Genomic DNA, 20,012 nt, shown 5'->3' with positions numbered 1-20,012 from the left:
GGGGGGGGGGGGAATAATTAGGCTGATCACACTTTTATGATGTGACTGGAGCCAAGAACGAATTTCACGAGTGTACTGACAGATCCTTTTGCCTGTCTTCTACCCACAACAGACAAAAGCATCCCTTTCACCAATATTTGAATGAAGATGGATTTATTCTAAGTACATGCACATACTACAGTATGATCTGATCTATTTGTGATGCTGGCAAAAAAAAACCCTAAAAGGGGTAATAGCTTTGTTAATAAATATTTTTAAGGACTATACTGGATTATATGGGACTGACAGTATAAAAGTGAGTCAATTTTTTATGGACCGCCTGCAATGCTTAGGTCCTGCTCTAAATTTAGATAGTTGCCAGGCAACATAATATATCAGATATATTCCAATATTCAAGTTTTGTGGATATAAATTAAATGCTCCGGTCACAGAATGAAAACAATACAATGTTGCAAGGAGTATAAATGCAGAAATGCTAAAAATCGATCATATTAATCCATTTGTAGGTGGCTCCTAGGCAGCATGATGATGTCCCAATGGCTGATATAGATAAGAACCTTCAGGAATCTAAGACGTACCTGTGTGCCAGGTTTAGCTGCTGAACTCCTTATTGTATAGGAGGAGTTAAAGGACTAATAGGCACACAGAGGCCTGCTGTATGAGAGTTACAGTGTTTAGGGAAATGACTACAGCTATGGCTTTTTCTTTTTGATTTTAACCACGACAGTCTCTATAGAAGTTTGCACACAAAAAACTTCCGACAGTTTCAAAGGAATCAGATGAGGATATTTCCATAGTTGTTCCTATTTATGTGTAGCATACAGCATGAAACAGCCTGCTTTAGAGGTGTTCACAGAATTGGAATTAACTCTGTGGCACAGTCGATGGAAATGCCTGCAGAGAGAGTGCGGAGAAAGCAGAAGTGACAACCAATAGGCAATATTCCTGTGTTATTACCTGCGTGTACCAAATGATCACCTGTGCTATTTGCTTATTGGCACAGTTTGATATTACACAATCTCCGCAAGTTAAAGAACACTGCAACTCGACTGGATCGGACATCTTCCTTCTCATGAGCACCTCTGCTGAGTAAGTTCTAGAAATGATCAGGGCTGCAGAGCATATGTGAAAACGACTCATGACTGACAAAAGAAAGTCTATTCAATATGCGAATCAACACTTGCTCGGTTTAAAATTCAACTGAAACACTTTAGACAATTGTAATCTTTTATAAACACCAGCCAAGTTATTTATCCAGCTGTCTCTCATGTTCAGTGTTTATTATCCTGGCTAACGTTACAGTATGCAAAATGCATAAGAAAACCCCAGCACATGTGGCGTGACCTCAACAAAGCAACAATTGTTTTGCTGACTGATTTCTAGTAAAAATCTACTTCAGGGGAATGTTTTTAATATTCACTACTGAAACAGAAATTGCTTGGTTTAAGTAATGGGTGGCACAGTCAGTTTTTTTTCTTGTTTTTCACCCACAGGGGTTTTGGCACATCACCTACATGTAAGGTGCCAAGAGAATGATAGAGTATCCCCTCCAGGCATGTTCAAAGACAAAAATGCTATGATTTGCATAATATTTTGGGCAGGAGATGTTTTTCTGCAAATAATAAAAATGAAAGTAGTTCTGTTACCTTGTTAGAAATTCTAAAACAAGGTCAGGCTTCAACTGGCAAAGACCTCAGTGGAATACTGAACCCAAGATCCAATTAATGTAGTCCAAAAACTAAATGTGAAAAGCTAGCAAAATGTAAACTTTCAAGTCAACAGGGACAAAACAGTCACATTTAACTTGTTTACTGGCTCACACCACAGTAAATATGCTCTGTACTGGGCAGAATAACGACGTGGCATACTCCACAACTCCATCAGCTACAACCAGTCATGTGATGCATGTCCATTTTTAGTTTGGTATGATCCAGTAAACAAGTGAAATATGATTATTTTGTCTTTAACAACTCTAAAAATATATTTTTTGCTCAGCCCTCGATTGCAAACATGAACATACATATTTTTTTTGGTTTAAGTTTTACACAAAAAGACTGCTGAAAGTGTTTCATGTGCTGCTGAAATGCTATTCACAATGTATTATGTGTGTTGTGCAACACAGGCTTCAGACTAGTAGTGATGTCACGAGTCCCGCTCACAGCTACATGTCTTTAAATCTGATTTTATGGTGAGCATGGATACATTTTCCACTTTCAGCAAGCTTTTACTGAAAAAGCACAAAGCTGTAAAGAAAAAGGGCAACTCGCAAAACTCAAAACTATAAAACGTCTGAACAAATAATCACCTCACTATAAGCAGGACAATATCTCTGTTCTGGTGTGTCTGATGTCAACACTTGATTTCAGGGTGAATGTTACTATGTAGCGGTCACAGAGTTATTGCCAAACACTAATCATACCAATGCAAATCTTATTTATGCTTTTAAAACAACAAAACCAAAAAAAAAAAAAAAACTATGCTTGTTTTGTTGCTGCTGTGAGGCACGTTGTAATGTGGATTTAAAAAAAAAAATTACTAAGTATTAATAAAGATTAATATTATTGTTGTTACTATTAGTACTATCTAAATGTACCTAAAAGGAAAACTGAGACATTACACAGCTAACTCATTAATTCAGCTACGATTATGATACGGCTTAGTTTACAGTGTAAATACACAGTGTGTGCATGCAGTGTGAATGCATGTACATTCCCCTCCATCAGTACATGCACAAATTGTTTGCATGCTTGTGGGCAAACACCCACAGACAGACAAAACATGTACGCTCACATTTGACTGCATGGAGCACTCTGTTGTCCAGGGGCTTGCGGCTCGGGTCATTGGTGGACGAGCGAATGCCTGTCCCGCAGCTGTTGGCCAGAGTGTTCCTGATACATCAAAAAAATAAGAAAGAGGTAGACAGAACAGAGGAAACACAAAAATAGTTGATTTATCCTTCATATGCCAGCAGATAAAAAACAAAAAAAAAAGGAAAACAAAAAAAACTTTAATTTCTATATTAAAACTACGCTTTGCATGAAACACTTGCATAAATAGACCCAGACAAATCGAGGGAAGAAGCAAACCTGTCAAAGAAGGCGGCCAGCAGCCTCCTCAGCAGCACCTTGTGTCTGGTCCCTGCACTCACATGACAGTTCATTAGCTGAGCTCGTGATATATACACAGAAGTACCTGCAAAGAATCCAGAAAGAATTGAGACCATTTATTATCACTGTAGATTATCTACTGAGATTATCTGCTATCTCGTTTTATGGCATTTCCCTTCTTCAACTTTTGTGGGTCAGGTACAGCAATGATACAGTCAGGATCTTCGCTTTCGGTTACTGGAATGGAGAGTTTATTTATCTAGCAACAGCTCTGATTCATATCACACTGCAGCTGTGGGTGGGGAGAGAGAAGCCTGTGCGCCAGTTAAATGTCACAGCTTTGAGGTTTGATTTGGTTTCATTACTTCAGTTTATTCCTTTGACTTTTACAAATGTAGTATAAAACTACCCTGAAACACTTGCTTCAGGTTGCTCTGTCACAGGCACATGCTGCTGCAGAGTGAAGTGTGTAACCCCACTGGTAAGGTAACACGCACAGTCACAGTATGTCCTTGACATAAACAAACTGAGTCACATGTGCAATACAGCCCTGCTTGCCATTGCAAATCTCAGTCATCTGAGGACAGCGTCCTCTGAAGATATGAATATATATCAGTGCTACCTGCCTTGTCCTATTTAGACCTCATACTACACTGCCTATATGTATTTAATAGTTCAGCTCTACCTTTAACCATAATGTCATTCATTTCCAGACTGCAGACTGAGGCAGATAAAACTATTCACCTAAAAACAACACTAAAATAAAATATTTATTTTTATTTTATGTTATATAAGATTTATCTGTCCTCTTCCCCTTATCTTTATCAGGGTGGTGGGTGTGCTGGAGCCTATCCCAGCTATCATGGGGTGAGAGGCAGGGTACACACTGGACAGGTTGCCAGCCTGCCGCAGGGCTAACACAGAAAGACAGATAACCATTCACACTCACATTCACACCCATGGGCAATTTCACAATTATCAGTTAAAATAGCCCCACTAACTGCATGTCTATGGACAGTGGGATGAAGCCTGAGTGCCTACGCAAAAGTGGGGAGAACATGCAAACTCCACACAGAGAGGCCCTGGCCAGATGTTGGAGTCAAACTCAGGACCTCCTTTTTGTGAGGCAACAGTACTAACAACAACACCACCCTGCTGCCCTTGTGATATCAGATAAATATATAAATAAGATAAGTTAGTTTGATAACATATTTCTGATATATGCAGTACTGTGCAAAACTCTTAACCAGCTGCTCATTTCTTTATCTTTAATTTTGCTTCCAAGGAGCCAGACTTGTAATTTTTTTTATCGTGGTCTAGAGCAATAGTTCTTCCGGCTTTCTGAAGAACTACTTTCCCTTGGACATCAGCTTCTTTGTTTATTCATTTTCAGTCCTTGTTGCTGACCATTTCCAGAGGAAGGATTTTTGTATGTTAAGTCACTTAACACTGACTTAACTAAAATTAAAACTAAAAAAAAAAGATACAGTATCGTATTGTGATATTTTGTGTGGCGATATCAGGGATACCAAATATCGATATAGTACGAAGAAGCAGGCTCGTGTCATCTGACAGGAAGCAACCTTTCTGCAAGTAGTCGCAGCCTGACTTGGACTGACAGCAATCTCCCTTAGACAGAATACTGAAGGTTTACAGAAACTTTTAATTTAGAAATGCAGACAGATTTCCAACATGTTGCAATCAGTCTGAATGAGCCTTTATGAAGAAGGATAACTCGTGGGGACTCGACTCAGCTGACTGCCAGCTGGCTGTATTCTGGTTATACTCATATAGAACAGGAAGGTTGCTGAATACAAATGTAATTGTTTTAATAATTCAGGGACAGTGTTGGTTTGCTTCACAATCTAATTTTGAAGCAAAAAATAAATAAATAACTGAAATGAGATAACTTTATCGTGTTGGATAATATCAGTACAAACAAATTTTAATTTTAGGGACATAATGTGCAGTTGGAAATCGTGATAAATCACAATATATTTCACCGCAACACTCAGCATGTCACAAAATGTTAAAAATTGCAATAATATCGTACCATGAGTGAAGCATTGTGATAATATCGTATTGTGGAGTATCTGGTGATTCCCACTTGTAGACTCAACACTGGGAGAAAAGGCTGAGGTACGCCAAATTACACAAGAACTGGACTGAAAATCAGTATCCACAGGTCTTATGGGGTAATGAACCCAATTTGGAATTCTTTGGTTCAAATTGTTGTCAGTGTGTATAGAGGAGGAGGACTGAGTATGCACAATGATATAGAGGAGGTCAGGAGAGAGATACAACACTGAGTGTCTGCAACCTATAAGCACTTCAGTCAGATGTGTTAGATATCTTGTTAAAACTGATTAAATATATGAACACAGAAATATATTGACAGATTTTGATCCATTATGCAAAACCATTTGGAAATCATCTAATTGGGAACAGCTCAATTTTTCAGCATGACAAGAATTCCTAAAACACTGCCAGCACAGTATAAGCAGGATTTGAAGCAGCTTGGCTATATTTACGAATGAGATAATGACCCAACGACAGTCTGGTATAAATGTATCTATGATTTCTGTAGTTTAGATCAAGGTAAAGACTTCATTTTTGATACACTTGTAGCAGAATCAAAGTATTTTTCTTTCTTTTTTTTTCTACAAACCACATGCTAAATATTTTGTTTTGACACTTATGGACAAACAACAAATTAAAGAAGAAAATCCAACAACAGTATCAGGCCACCACAACAGCTATGCTGCACTTTAGATTCTCAGTCTCTGGTACTTCACTAGAAAAAAGATTTTTCCTTTTTTGTTGTTGATGGTTGACGATGGTTGTAGAAGATGCTTGATTCTCATCAACCATCAACCAATTCAACTCGACTGAGAAGAGGTGATTTGAAAGCCAAACAGTGAACATCAGTTTTATATCCAAACTATTCAGTGACCCTTTGCGCTCTGCAGATGGGTGGAGGACACCACTCCCAACAGGAAATGTTTCATCATAAGAAAAAGGAGATTACACATGGCATTTTCTTTCTTATTCCTTGCTTGCCTCTAAAGATACAAGCAGACCTAAACCACAAAAGCAAAACATCCCCCCCAACAGCATCACAGAGCTGCTGGATTCCCTTTAGTGTAAAGGTCGAGGGTTTCAGTTTTTCTTTCATCCGTCACCCACCTGCAGGTTTCTCATGTTAAGTTTGACATTTTGGAGACAGCGAGCCAAGACAATTCTATGAAATTTGGATATTTTTGTCTCTCAAATCTAATCATTTTGAATTTCTTTCTTTTCTTTTTTTAAATTTAGTTGTAAATATTGCTGTCTTTAGGTACACACACACAGAGAAACATACCTGAGACTAACTCTAGTTTCTCAGCAGGATCTCCTTCCTCGTATAGTTTGGGATGACAGCGGTTGCCTATTTGGGCAATAAGTTCTGCAGGAAGACATGAAAGATCTCTGCCACGCATCCGACCTCGCGTCTCCGTGTTATCTGGTAGAGCCTCAACACGCTCACCAGCAGCTAGAAAATCCACATATGGAAAAATTTCGAATCAACTATAAAACTATATTTATGAGAATATTTTGTGCGGTTACAATGCCTCCACAAACCAAAAAAAGGATACAAATATGTAATCAAGGTGTAATGAAAAACTTCAGCTAGATATATTTGTATGTGTTGGTATAACTATTCTGTCCATTACCTGCAGCTCCCATGTTGAGCATACTGTACATTGTGTACATGTTGCAGATTTGTCTGTACTGCTCCTCAGCACTTTCATCTGTCCCCTCCTCTTCTTCTTCGTCATCATGGTAGCTGATAGGTGAGTCACTAGCATAGGTACTCAGGGTGCCAGGGCTGGCGCCCTCTGACATGATAAGCCCTGCTGCAGAATTCCCGTTGGTGCTGGCACCGCCACCAATCCCACCACCGGCCACCATTCCCACGAGGTTGGTCGTGGTGGCACCCATACCCACAGCCAGTCCGAGACCTCCGGGGCTGTGGATAGCGCTGCCCCGCACTGCCTCCTGGGAATAACGGGCTGCTTTCCTGGCACCTCCTCCTCCCCCTGAGCCTACCCCACCTCCATCTCGGGTGCTGCCACCCTCCCATAGTCGCTTGGCTACAGGAGTGCAAACCACTGAGTAAGGAGTGGCCGCCTCTGGTTGGCTCGCTGGCTGCTCCATCTTAACTCGTGATACCAGAGGGAGCGGCGTCAGACAGGAGGCGGGCCGGGCTGCACCGTTACTGGTCTGTGTTACAGGGCTCTGGGGCTCTGAAGGTGGGGCCTCCTCTCCATGAAGGCCCTGGGAGTCACAGCTGGGGGAGGATACCTACCAATAAATGCATATATCACCTTTGCGTCAGCAAATAGATAGATCTTACCTTGCAGAAAGTCTCAAAACAGAAATTTCAACCTGTATTTTACCAGTTCAAATTGATGAAACAATGACTTTAGGTTTTCTGCTACTTCACTTTCTATTTCTATTTAGCTTTACCTTGAGGAAGAATTCAGTGCCTTTCTCCATGATCTGTTGGATTTGCAAGAAGCCGGCAGTATACATGAGAAGAAACTGGTCCCCCACTGTCATGCTAAGACGGCCTGTGTAGCAGAAAGCCAAAATCTGCTGGAAGCTCTGAGGCTGCACGGCCGGCGGGAGCTCCACTACGGCTGGGCTGGCCTCACTGCTTCCGCCACCTCCACCATTGCTGTTGTTGCTGCTGCTGAAAAGATCCCGGAAATAAGAACTGCTAGCAGCCAGAACTGCTCGATGAGCCTAAGAAAAAAAGAAAAAGAAAACATAATTTAAAAATGATTTTACATATTACAATATACTGATTTATTAAGGGCTAGTGAGATGTTTTGGGGATTTTTTTTTTTCCGGTTTTGGTTTGTTTTAATAAAACCACCACCATTAACCGTTCTTTTTAGGTTTGGTTTTAAACTTCCCTTTTTAATAAAGTACATAGTTAGGGCTTGATTGGCTGACCCTCAATCCTCCCTTTGTTACACTGCAATAGGCATATGGCTGCACCTCCCTAAGCCTGGTTCTGATGGAGGTTTCTTCCTGCTAAAAGGGAGTTTTTTCTTCCCACTGTCGCCAACGCCCTTGCTCACAGGGGGTTATATGATAATTGGGGTTTTCTTTGTTTTCCTGTATTATTAACCCTTCTGACAGCTTTTGGTAAACTGCTTCTATACCAGGAGTGGGCAACTCCAGGCCTCGAGGGCCAGTGTCCTGCAGGTTTTAGATCTCACCCTGGGTCATTGCACCTGAATCAAATGATGAGTTCATTACCAGCCCTATGGAGAACTTCAGGACATGTTGAGGAGGTCATTTAGTCATTTGAAACAGCTGTGTTGGATCAAGGACACATCTAAAACCTGCAGGACACCAGCCCTTGAGGCCTGGAGTTGCCCACCCCTGTTCTACACCCAGCCAATGATTTATTAACATATTGATTTAGTAGCTCTTCAGTGTACTTTCATTTTTAAAATACTAATCGAGTTCTTTCAATGTCCCTGAAAAAGAAGGCCCTACTCAAAGTGAAAGATCTCAGAGAAGGTAAAAAAACAAAACGTTAGAGGCCAATATTTAACTGAGGAATGAATACAATGCACAAATTACATTGTCTCTAATGGACAGGATAACTCAAACTACTCAGCAAATGAAAGAAAACCTGTAACCCGTAAAAAACAATCTTTAAAACAAACATTAATAACATCTTATATATGGGGCTAGAAACTTGCACAAATGTGGATTCACACTGAATGATGCATCATCTGCCTCTGCTGCAAAAAGTTACATGTTGCAACATCCCCCCCACCCCAAAAAAAAAGAAAATGTCCAAACAGCAGTTCTTCTGAAGAATAATGACGTTCCTTTTCCATGGAGCACGACTGCCACAGGACTTTTTGTTTACACTCAGGTCTTTTCTTCTTCATTATAACCACGACCTTCAGTCAGTTGAGTGCAAATAAGAGAAACAGTGCACCAGTACCTTGAAAGCATGGCCCTTGACCACCACGGACACATCGCAGTAGAGTCCCTGCAGCCGCTGCTCATTCAGACACTCTAGAACGTTGTTGCCGAAGTTTGGGATCGCCATCTGGAGGGTCTGGGCCATGGTGCGCCTATGCACACCACCAAAAAGGTCTTGTTGGGATAGAATAGAGACAGGCAGAAACAAACAAAGAGGACAAATGAGGAAGTGAATAGATCCAAATGCTGGTTACTGAAAAACAGGATTGACTTCATATATGGAAATACTGAGCCAAATTCCCACTCCCCCAAACACGCTCTTTTTCTCCATGGAATTTTTTCCCATGATACAGAAGAGCACCCAACTCAAACTACATGTATAATCAGACCTTTTTCCATACAAAACAACTACAACTATTATCAAACCAACCCAAATAACGATGGTTGATATATTTCTTTTTGCACAGGATTTTTGTTTTAATTCAAGTAAATTCATTCTTCATATTCACAATCCAGTTCTTCATACATCTTAACTGAAAGCCTGTTCAATAAGGAGACCACACTAAACTAAACTTTCAGTGCTCTCCATGTTGGAACTTCTAATATGTAATAAGTAATTGGCAAACTCATGCTAAGAGAGTGGATGCCTCGGGTGCTGCCTCCTGCATGTTTCAGCTAGGCCACGTGTGAGAACGGGCAAAGATATAATCGCATGTGAAAACCGCCGTCATTTACCAAGTATGAGCTCCTTCCTGTTGGTCTTGTCGATATGTGGATAAACTTTGACCATGAGGCTGGTCAGAAAAGAGCAGGGCCGCCACTATACTTGCAACTGGTAACAGTTAGGAGACCTTTGACTGCACCACTACAAACAATATGTTGAAAGGCCGTCTCCAGATCTCGCTTTGATTTGCCAAAGAACTCGGAATGAGAATATTTATACGGCAACTGTGGAGTAGTTCTTCATGTGACATTTTGATACATAATAAACTTTCTTTGTGAATCACTTTTCAGTGGGTTACATCGCATTAATCATGATTGCTGTCGCATGTTTCAGCTTCATCTTGTTTCGTTGCAGTGATGACTCCCCCCCAGGCATTGTGGGGTGAAGGTGTAATGTAACACAGCTATGTTAAAAGACAGAAAGCTCAAAGAGAAGCTAAACAGCTGAGGAATGTCAGAACCTCACATTAACACAATGCAATAAAACGCCGAGCAAATCTAACTGGCCTGTTTTATTACTGTTAGGCCAAAGTATTCATAATGAAATGCCTGTCTGTTAAAGGAAGGTTCCCCACAATTAAAACAATATATTTCTTGAAAAACCCAAACGACATGGGCCGCATTTTCTCCTTCGCACAGTCTACCGAATAGTATTGGCAGGCTCGCAGCACTCTGATATTTCAAACTAAGTTTTGTTGAAACTTCCACAGGATAATCTACATTTCATTAATCCTATACGTCACTTTAACCTTTCAGTAGCTGTTGGTGCTGGGTACCAACAGCTACTGAAAGCCTTTTTATTTTCTGTGTCTTCTGTGAGCTATAAAATCCCATGTCCTCAGATAACTGGGTCATGTTCTGGTATTCTATGTGCAAACGTGTGTTTGTGTGTGTGGCCTAAACAAAAACCGCATAGCATGTTTCCATTCACTTCAGTCAACAGTCAGAGGCAAACATGCCCCCCCTTTGCCCCATATCCGCTCTAAGATTGATAGATTATGCCTGTCAATATTAAATTAAAATGAGCCAACGTTCCCTCTGCTGTGGCTATGAGGGCTATAAGCAGGGTATATTACATTACTCGCTTGATACTGTGAAGGTATGTAAACATGCTTCGATGGTGTTACACCAGCTATGCTTTGTGATAGCACGTTCTATAAACAGCAATTTCGGAGGTGCTATTCACATGCATGTATATACCCTCTGTACCCTCAAAAAGAGCAATGCAAACAACAGATCCATTGATCAGCCTACATGGCATTGCACTGCTCGTGCTTACTTAAAGCACAAGGCCCGTCATAAGTATTTCTATGCGCGCAGATGAGGGTACAGGCCTGCAATGCAGAGATATATTACCACTTAAAAGTGTTGCATGAATGCTTGCTGAACCTACATGCACCCACACATAGAGCGTTATCAGTGTAAGATACTATCTGATAATGTGAGAGCAAAGTGACTGAAGCCCACCCTGTGAGAGGCATAAAAAGCAAACTTTAGTGTGACTGACTGATGAGGGTTGAAGCGAGCCAGCCCATCATATCCAAAGCCTTTCATTTGGGACCTCGCCAAGCTCCAGGGTAAAGAGAAATGCTCTCTTTGTCTCCATCTCACTCAAGCTCCCCTCTCCCTCATACTAAAACACAGATGCGCACACACACAAACTCAAACAAACCCACAAAAGGCACACTGAGTCACACACAGACATTAGACAATACTGCTTGTTTACAGTTTGGCGAGCCACAGTAAGCACACATGGTTGCACATCAAGACACACAAACGCTGGGCCGAGAGCAGGGGTGTGTTTGCACAGTTTGCCCCAACAGTGAGCGAGAATGCAAGCGTGTGCACGCACATGTGTGTGTGGCCCTGTGCACTAAGGAGGGGCAGCGGGGGCCTGTAGGGATGAGAAGAATAATCTCAGGTCCTTAAATATATACAGTAGAGTGCAGCAGCAACAGCGTGAGCAAATGAAATTCACCCCAACTAACCCTGTAGCTTAGCTCTCATACCAGCCAGCCCTGGGAGGAAAGTAGGTCAGACATACAACATACTAAAGACCTTACACTTTTAATAGCAGCCTTTAGAATATTTCAAGGGGGGCTCAGTTGTGTTATGATGGACTGGTTCTCAGCCTATTTTGAAACTTATTCCACCAAACTCTTATGTTGGTTCAAACCTTTCAGATCATTATGTGGAAAAGCCCCTCATACAGCTGGCACACACAGTTCCCTCTATAGGCATTTCCTCATTATATGCGCCCATGCTTGCATAGCTGTGCTCCTGGCAGGCCTGACTTTTGCTTATCCTCACAGCAAGAAGGCTGATTGTTTTACAAACAGACTTTTTTAACTTCACATTTCTGATTTTTTTTTTTCCTTTAATGTGTGTGCCACTGTGCTGAAAGTGTTGCCAAATAACGTGTAGAAGGATAAGGAGTTGTTTAACCCACCTGGGGGTGTCCGATCCGTGCCTACCCAGCCGGGAGGCTACTGGGAGGTAGGGACAGCATGGATGCGTTAAGGGGGAATCCAGGATGGCGTGCGATTGTTTACGTGCCCTCAAATGGCAATCGGTTAGACGAATCTAAAGTAGTTTTACAGGAATCGGGCCACTTCGGGAGTCCCTATCCCCCCTCCATTCCCCCTCCTCCAAGTGGCTGTCAGCGCTGAAATATCTGATTGCCCTCTCCTTCCATCCGCAGCACGGCCTATGGGAGGTGGCTAACGGCTAAAGCTAACGCCACAGTTAAAATATTTTGGGTTCGCCCGGCGCACCATCCACCTCGCGCACACTCAGCCCCAGCTGCACAATGTCAAGCATTTCCGCACTCACAAAGGTAAACAAAGCACTTACTGGCCGAGCGGACGAGGTAGCCGTGCTGCGACGCCGGTTAGTCAGGCCCAAAATGTTGCTTATTTAAATATTTTGGCGACGGGGGAAATCGCTCCCCCTGCCATTCTCCATTCTACCGACATCAACAGGTCATCCCAGGACACGCAGCAGCTGAGGGCGAGCCAGACGGAACCAGTGCGGCACGGAGCAGGGGGGGGTGGTTGGTGGGGGGAGCACAACAAGGCACAATTCTTTTTGCAGCCGGCGCTCACAAGAGCTGCCGTGCCAAAAAAAAAAGCGAGAGACAGAAACAAACGGACTGCCGTTGAATTTTCTCATGTTTTGTGAGGCTCGTTAAGTTAAACGTGTTCTGCTCCGCTGCTGATAACGAGCTATATTTTTATTATAATTATTATTGTTAGGCTGAAAAGGGCAATAGAAAGTTTAGATTGTGCCAGCCTGGACCAGCTTTCCCCTTAAAGTCGCGCACTTATCCCAAACTTTAATTGCCCCACTGCTGCTGGTGCTTCTGCTGGACTGCCCCCCCCCCTCCTGCTCCATCAGCCTAAAAAATCTAACGGTGACCACCCACTCCTCCTTCTTCTCCTCCTCCACCGCCGCTGCCGCCGGTGGATCATCAGACGACCCTACCGACTGACTGACGGCCGAACAAGACACTCACCCCCTCGCTGGGAAGCTGATGCAGAGCGCTGGTTCGTTTTTCCTCGCTCCGGACAGCCATTCAGTGGGAGCGGAACGGCGATAGAAGAGCCATCGAGGGCGGTACAGTATCCCAGGGGATTGCGGAACGCAGAGCCACCGATCGCAGCGAACAGCAGAGGAGGAAGACAAGCATGACGCGCTCGTCATTCAATCGCATGATCGTTGAGAGCGCAGCCTCAATTTGGGGGAGACCTATCCCACGGCGTAGACTGTTTGCGCATTGGCACAGGCTGCGTGGAGGAATTAGTCTGAGTCTCTCTCTCTATCTTGCTCTCTCCCTCTCCGCAAATGAACTATGGAAGTAGGCCGTGTGTATGTGTATATGTTTCTCTCTCTGTGTGTGTACTTATTTAACTTAAGTGAACTCCGCGGGCGCATATAAAGTAGCGATAAAGCCGCACCCTTGTTGGCTGTAAACAAGTGAAACCTATGATACTTATACAGGCATATTTGCCCAATTGGCATATAGTTATAAACCGTGCAGTGGCGTTATTTATAGCACCCTATCTATAGAGTGCTCTGTTCTATGAATTCTTTCTTTTTTTCACCCTGTAAGCTGGAGGCACAGCGAAATCAAAATCCGAATGGACACAGAGTACACGCAGAAACGCAAACCTGTGTCATCACAGGTTTGTTAATAAACGCCATCAAAAGAGCACATTCCCCAAACGTGGACATCATCATAAGAACAAGAAAACCCTATGACTATATATACTTTGATAATATAATAATTCCATCTGGCACTTAAACCTCGCACTATTCTGTTCACGTGCTTTTGCCAAATGCATATTTCAATGTAGGTACCTAAAAGGATAGTATCCCACAATGTTAATGTTAATAATTTCACTCGACCCTGTCAGCAAAGATACAGAGAAAAGCAACATTAAGTAATTAAAGACTCTCGAATGGTATTCTGGGAATTATTTAACTCAAATGTCAGTAGCAGAGTTGGTTAAGTTACTTGAAAGAAGTAAATAGTTACTAATTATTGATTACTTCTCCAAAAACTAATCCAGTTACTTTACTCATTACTTATTTTCAAAAGCAATTAGTTACTTAGTTACTTTTAAAAAAACGTGAACCTGTATACGTAATAAAGACCTTTAGACCTTTCAGCCCAATTCTATTTTTTATGCATAATCCATCATATAAAATTGAATCAAATGGAAAGCCACTTTTTAAAAATTGTTTTATGAGTTTTAATCTTTTCATTTTATGCACAAAAATTAGCAAAAATTAATTAATATTCAATATTTTATGCCTTTTTATACGTGTTATATCAATTTTAACCTCCTAGGACCTTGCGTCCACATATGTGGACATCATTTTGGGTTATTTAGATCAAAATACTCAATTTTGCTCTACAAGTGCCTGCTATCCACTTACGAGGACGTTATACTGCTACTGTTCCATCTAAACTTTAAACGAATGTCCTCATATGTGGCTTTCATTTTTCTCAGAAACAAAAATGAGGTAAAAAAAAATATCTCGTAATTCTTTGTTTTTACATTCATCGGGCCCCAATATGCTCAAATATCAAAGAGAAATTAAAAATGCATGCCGTGGAAGAGTTCGAGTCTTAGGAGGTTAAACCTTTTGAAGACAAATGTAAGAAAGTTGCTGATGAATTTCAACTCAGTGCTTCTTCTGGTAATAATCTGATGTAGAGCATTAAGATTTGAACGTGAGTTTGTTTTACTTTGATTTGCATTGCATACTTTCAGCACATTCAGTCTGAAATAAAATAACAGGCAAGGCATGGGTTCAGCAGTGACTTCATCTGTGTTACTGAAGTTAACTGATTGCTGATTACCTGAGAAACAGGTAATCAGCAATCAGTGGAATTGACTGGAATTGGCCCCCTAATGTCAACCTTGGTAACTATTAAAACTGAGGAAAGTCTCTAATACACAAATCAACATTTTCACTGGTCTTCTGGTCTTGGCCCCTCAAGTTACCCAGGGGCCTCTGATCATGCCTCCTTTATATATATTTTTTCACTTCATTGAAGTTTCCTTCAATGAAAGGGAGTAGGACAAATGCAGAATCATTTCAGGAGTGTCACCCCAATACATTTCTCACCAATACATTTCCTCCTTATCATTGTAACCTTAATAGCATTGTAACTTTACAATAATGCACTTATTTATCCAAAAATGGGGAAATTATTGTATATATAATAATTTTTGTTATTTATCCATGGATAGATTTTCTTTCACTTATCCAATTCTGGGTCACGGATAGCTCGCACATATCCCAGCTGTCACAGGGTGAGAGGCAGGGTATACCCTGGACAGGCTGCCAATCTGGTTATTGTTATATTCATTATTACTACCAGTTATTTATTAATTTGTATTTTCTCTTTGATTATTTTCTTTCTTGATCTTCTTAAACACAGCCTCAGCTTTTGCTCTTATGCATTAAACATCTCAAAGAGTCACATCTTAATATCCAGCTGATCTAGTCTTTTTAGTAATATGTCTTGTTTCCGCAAATATTATCCTATTTGTGCTGTTTTTACAAATGTTCTTCTGTTTTTGAAAACAAAAATTAAGAAAAGAAATATAATAACTGAGATCATATCAAAGTGCAATGTGTCGTCAGTTTAGTTGGAATCTGTTTAGATCAACATAAAAAGAACTGTCTAAGGTTCGGAGGTAAAACTTTTTAAAAATGAAAAAAAAATCCACATTTTATTATTTTGATGAAAAATCATTTGCATCAACATGGGAACAAAGCAACATCTTTAGGTTTTTGAAGATGTTTTACCTATCATCTTCCGTGATAAGGTTTTCAAAAAAACAAGCAAACACAAAACTACCATTACCTAGATGACTGAGAACCTACAGAGACATTTTGCAGTCAACCATTCTCTGAAATCCTTGGCCCATATATACCTTTTGCTTTGCTAATACTGGGTTGCACACTATATTGCCAAAAGAAATAATTTGTCCATCCAAATCACTGAGGTTCAGGCATTCCATTCACTTCCAAGGCAAAACGCATATACAGTAAAATCAAGCACCTAGGCATGTTCATTGTTCCTACCACATTTTTGAAAGAATGGGTCACTCTCAGGTAGCTCAGAGAATTTAAGCATGGTACTGTGATATGATGGCATCTGTGCAACAAGTCCCACTGGTAAATTTTCTTGCTACTAAATATTCCGCAATCAGCTATTAGTGGTATTATAACAAAGTGGAAGTGACTGGGAATGACAGCAACTTAGGCACGAAGTAGTAGCCCATGTATAATCACAGAGTGGGCTCAGTAAATGTTGAGGTGCATAGTATGCAGAGGTTTCCAACTTTTGCAAAGTCAATCCCTGTAGACCTCCATACTTCATGTAGCCTTCAGAATAGCTCAAAAACAGTCAGTAGAGAGTTTCATGGAATGGGTTTCCAAGGACAAGCAGTTGCATCCAAGCCTTACATCACCAAGCTCAATGCCACTGGACTCCAGAAAAGTGCAAGTAAAGTTTGGTGGAGGGGTTGGTGGAGGGTTGTTTTGCAGGAGTTGGGCTTGGCCCCTTAGATCCAGTGAAATGAACTCTTAATGCTTCTGCATACCAAGACATTTTGGACAATTTCATGTTCCCAAATTTTTGTGAACAGTTTGAGGATTCCTGTTCTAACATGACTTTGCATTAGACATGACTTTGCACCAGTGCGCAAAGCAAGCTTCATATAGACAGAAATGAGTGAGTTTGGTGTGGAACTTCACTGGCAACCCAAAAGATCACCTTTGGAGTGAATTAGAGCAGAAACTCTGAGCAAGACCTTTACGTCCAACATCAGTGTCTGATGGTCAGAACGTCCCATAAACACACTCCTAAACCTTGTCAAAAGGCTTCCCAGAAAAGTTGAAGCTGTTAGAGCTGCAAAGCGTCATACATCATATTAAACCTTATGGATTAAGAATGGGATATCACTTCAGTTCAATTCATATGTGTAAGAAGGCAGATAAGCAAATACTTTGGGTAATATAATGTCTATCAGGTCTACCTGTGTACCTACCTGAGGACTCATGAGTGTGAAACAACATCTAAATGATGTTTTGATGCATGCTCAATCATCCAGGTAAATAAATCCCATTCTGATCCTGTTCATCTGGATGTAGCGTTTTCAATGGGAGAAACGTCTAAATGACAGACAGTTGTCCAAGAAACATTAAGAAAAGTGTCCAATAGCTAAAGAACAATTTTAATTTGGGCAATTTTAAAGGACTTCTCATCAAGTCCTTTCTCTAATTAACCTTGGAGTTAAATTAATAGTGAGGACTGGCAATTGTTTCCACAGTGTTCTAAAAGGTACAGTAGAAGTGCTACAGTAGAAATCAGTAAGTGTATTTATTAAAAATATTTATAGCTATTATTTTATTACCAGTGGCAACACCATGGTTGGTGTTGTTTTCACCTTGCATGACTGTGTTTGCATCATTGTAGAAAAATGTAGTCCTGGGGACCCCTATTGATGCTGAGACAACCGCAAAGTTGGTTTTGAGTACTTTTCAAAAGCTGCATGTCTGTCTTTCAGTGGACAGATTAGTCAGTGCACTCATGCTGCAACGATACAGTCATGAAACTTTGTAGGTGTGTAGCTGAGATCTGACCCAGATTTCAGCTATCTTGTCAATGTATGCCGATCTCTTTATGCAAAGACAATGTTCTTTAGCACTGCAAGCAACTAAAAAGTAGGTATTCACAAGTATGCAGCTCAATCTCACCGGTTATAAACAATCAATTTATGCTTACACCATGATGGTTCTGGTAGTCATGAAATGTACACATGCATCTGCCAAGAAGGTATATTGATATAGCACCGTTTTTGCTGTTGTTGTTGTTTAAAAAAATCAATAACAATTATTACTTTTTGATTTTGCTGTTATAAATGTATTAAATCACTGTCAAAAACAAATAAGAAAAACTAACGACATATAAACAATACTTAAAAAAATATTAAAATAATAGATAGAAAGCACATTGACTGTAAATCTCAGCACTAATCGCACAGTGAGAAAACAAATTACCCTATACATTTCCATGATGAGTACATCTAAGTTTTTGTTTATTCATAATAATAGTTAGAAAATATTAATAATTTATTTTTAAGTTAGTGGTTTTGTGTTTTGTTTTTTGCCATTGTATTGTTTCAGGATCAGTACTGATTGAATGCCATTGGGTTCAGTGGTAGTGTGTATTACAATAAAAGTCTGACTATATACCTTGATCAATTGAATGAATATCTAAATATATTGAATAAAAACTGGCATTACATTACAGAGGCTCATTCGCTATCTTGTGTTTTAGTTATGAAATATTATAGCATGTGATATAGCACTATGAATAAGTCAGCAGGAAGCAGTATTCCTAAGTAATGAAGACATAATTCTATAGAAAATGTTTGTACTGTATCAACCAGGGGTGTCAAACTCATTTTACATCATGGGCCGCATACAGACCACTTTGATCTTAAGTGGGCTCAACCAGTGAAACTCCCCTTTCTGTCAGTGTGAAAAAGGTACACATTTTACTGTTTTTCTAAGTGATAAACAAAATGCTGCAACAAAGAAAGCAATCTGTCAGCACAGCTCTTTGGACTTAAATTCTAAGAAATCCATGTATAAAATTCACTGTCTAGCAAAAATTTCTATATTAGAAAGTGAGAAACAGACATAACTTAGCTTTGTGCAATTTGACATGATTTGTGAAAGTTCCTTCAGTACTGAATAGCAGAAATTAGGCTTTCTTTTTTTGGGGGAAAAAAACAGAGGCTAACAATACCGTTCACTTGTATATTTTCTGAATAATGCAGAAAATAAAGATTTTTGGTGGGAAACAAAACACGCAGAGACTTAGAGCAGTGCAGCAGTGTGATTTTACTGTGGTGAAAGCAAAATAGCCAAGGCAACTGGGAGTTCATTAGAATGTCCTCTTGTGCTCTTTAATCGTTTGCTGTTGTATCTGCTTGGTGGTTGTTGAAATGGTTTTGTAAGCTTTTATCTGAGATTCTGATGTTTCTGTGGATACCACACGTCTATATTTAAATAACAGATCTGGTGATGCATCCCTTTAAACCAGATGTTCTCCCTCTTGCTTCCAGTAGTGTGGGCATTCAGGTTTGACGGGTTAATTGTTTATTGCTTAATTGCTTTGTGTATTATGAATGTCGGTAATGGAGGTTTTTATCAGTAGGAAAAGCTGTAAAACTTATGAAAATACAGTAAAAAGTCCAAAATTTCTGCTTGTGCTTGTTTTTGGTGCGCAGCAGGTCAAACAGGAATTATAAATGTCTTAAAACTTGCATTTAGGCCTATGAGACTTATTTAGACATTCAGACACCCAATATCACTGACATGCAGTCAGATGCTGATCATTTTAAGTTTTCATTCGTTTATTAAATTTTCCTAACACGCTTGCATTTAAATCCAGCTCCCCATCTCTCTGTGTACCTCGACTGTACCACTACACTTGCTGTCTTCGGAACTTCTGCCCCCCTTCTCTCTTTCAGTTAATGGTAGGATCCCATTAACTGCATGGTGTGCCCATCATATTCCCAGTGCCAACTAACGGTCAGTTAAAGGATCCATATACAGGGAGTGCAGAATTATTAGGCAAATGAGTATTTTGTCCAC

At 40.4% G+C, this 20,012-nt stretch overlaps 1 protein-coding gene across 3 annotated transcripts in view; it reads right to left on the bottom strand.

The window, feature by feature from the left end:
* nacc1a (nucleus accumbens associated 1, BEN and BTB (POZ) domain containing a) overlaps window positions 1-13,758 on the bottom strand; it is a 17,809-nt gene extending 4,051 nt beyond the window's left edge. Inside the window, exons 1-7 of one of the 3 annotated variants that reach the window (XM_005734509.1) lie at window positions 13,339-13,758; window positions 9,121-9,275; window positions 7,617-7,895; window positions 6,821-7,451; window positions 6,469-6,639; window positions 3,087-3,192; window positions 2,791-2,888 (exon numbers count right to left, since the gene is read on the bottom strand). In XM_005734509.1, the coding sequence (XP_005734566.1) occupies window positions 2,791-2,888; window positions 3,087-3,192; window positions 6,469-6,639; window positions 6,821-7,451; window positions 7,617-7,895; window positions 9,121-9,246 (1,411 nt within the window). In that variant the 5' untranslated portion in view covers window positions 9,247-9,275; window positions 13,339-13,758. The other 2 variants (XM_005734510.1, XM_005734511.1) reach the window with 2 other exon arrangements.
* Window positions 13,759-20,012: the final 6,254 nt, after the last annotated feature.

Source organism: Pundamilia nyererei, unplaced genomic scaffold, assembly GCF_000239375.1.
Source record: "Pundamilia nyererei isolate P.nyererei 1_Seehausen unplaced genomic scaffold, PunNye1.0 scaffold00059, whole genome shotgun sequence".
NCBI lineage: Eukaryota > Metazoa > Chordata > Actinopteri > Cichliformes > Cichlidae > Pundamilia > Pundamilia nyererei.
The sequence above is the reverse complement of the archived record's forward strand: the minus strand, read 5'-3'. Positions and strand labels throughout refer to the sequence as shown.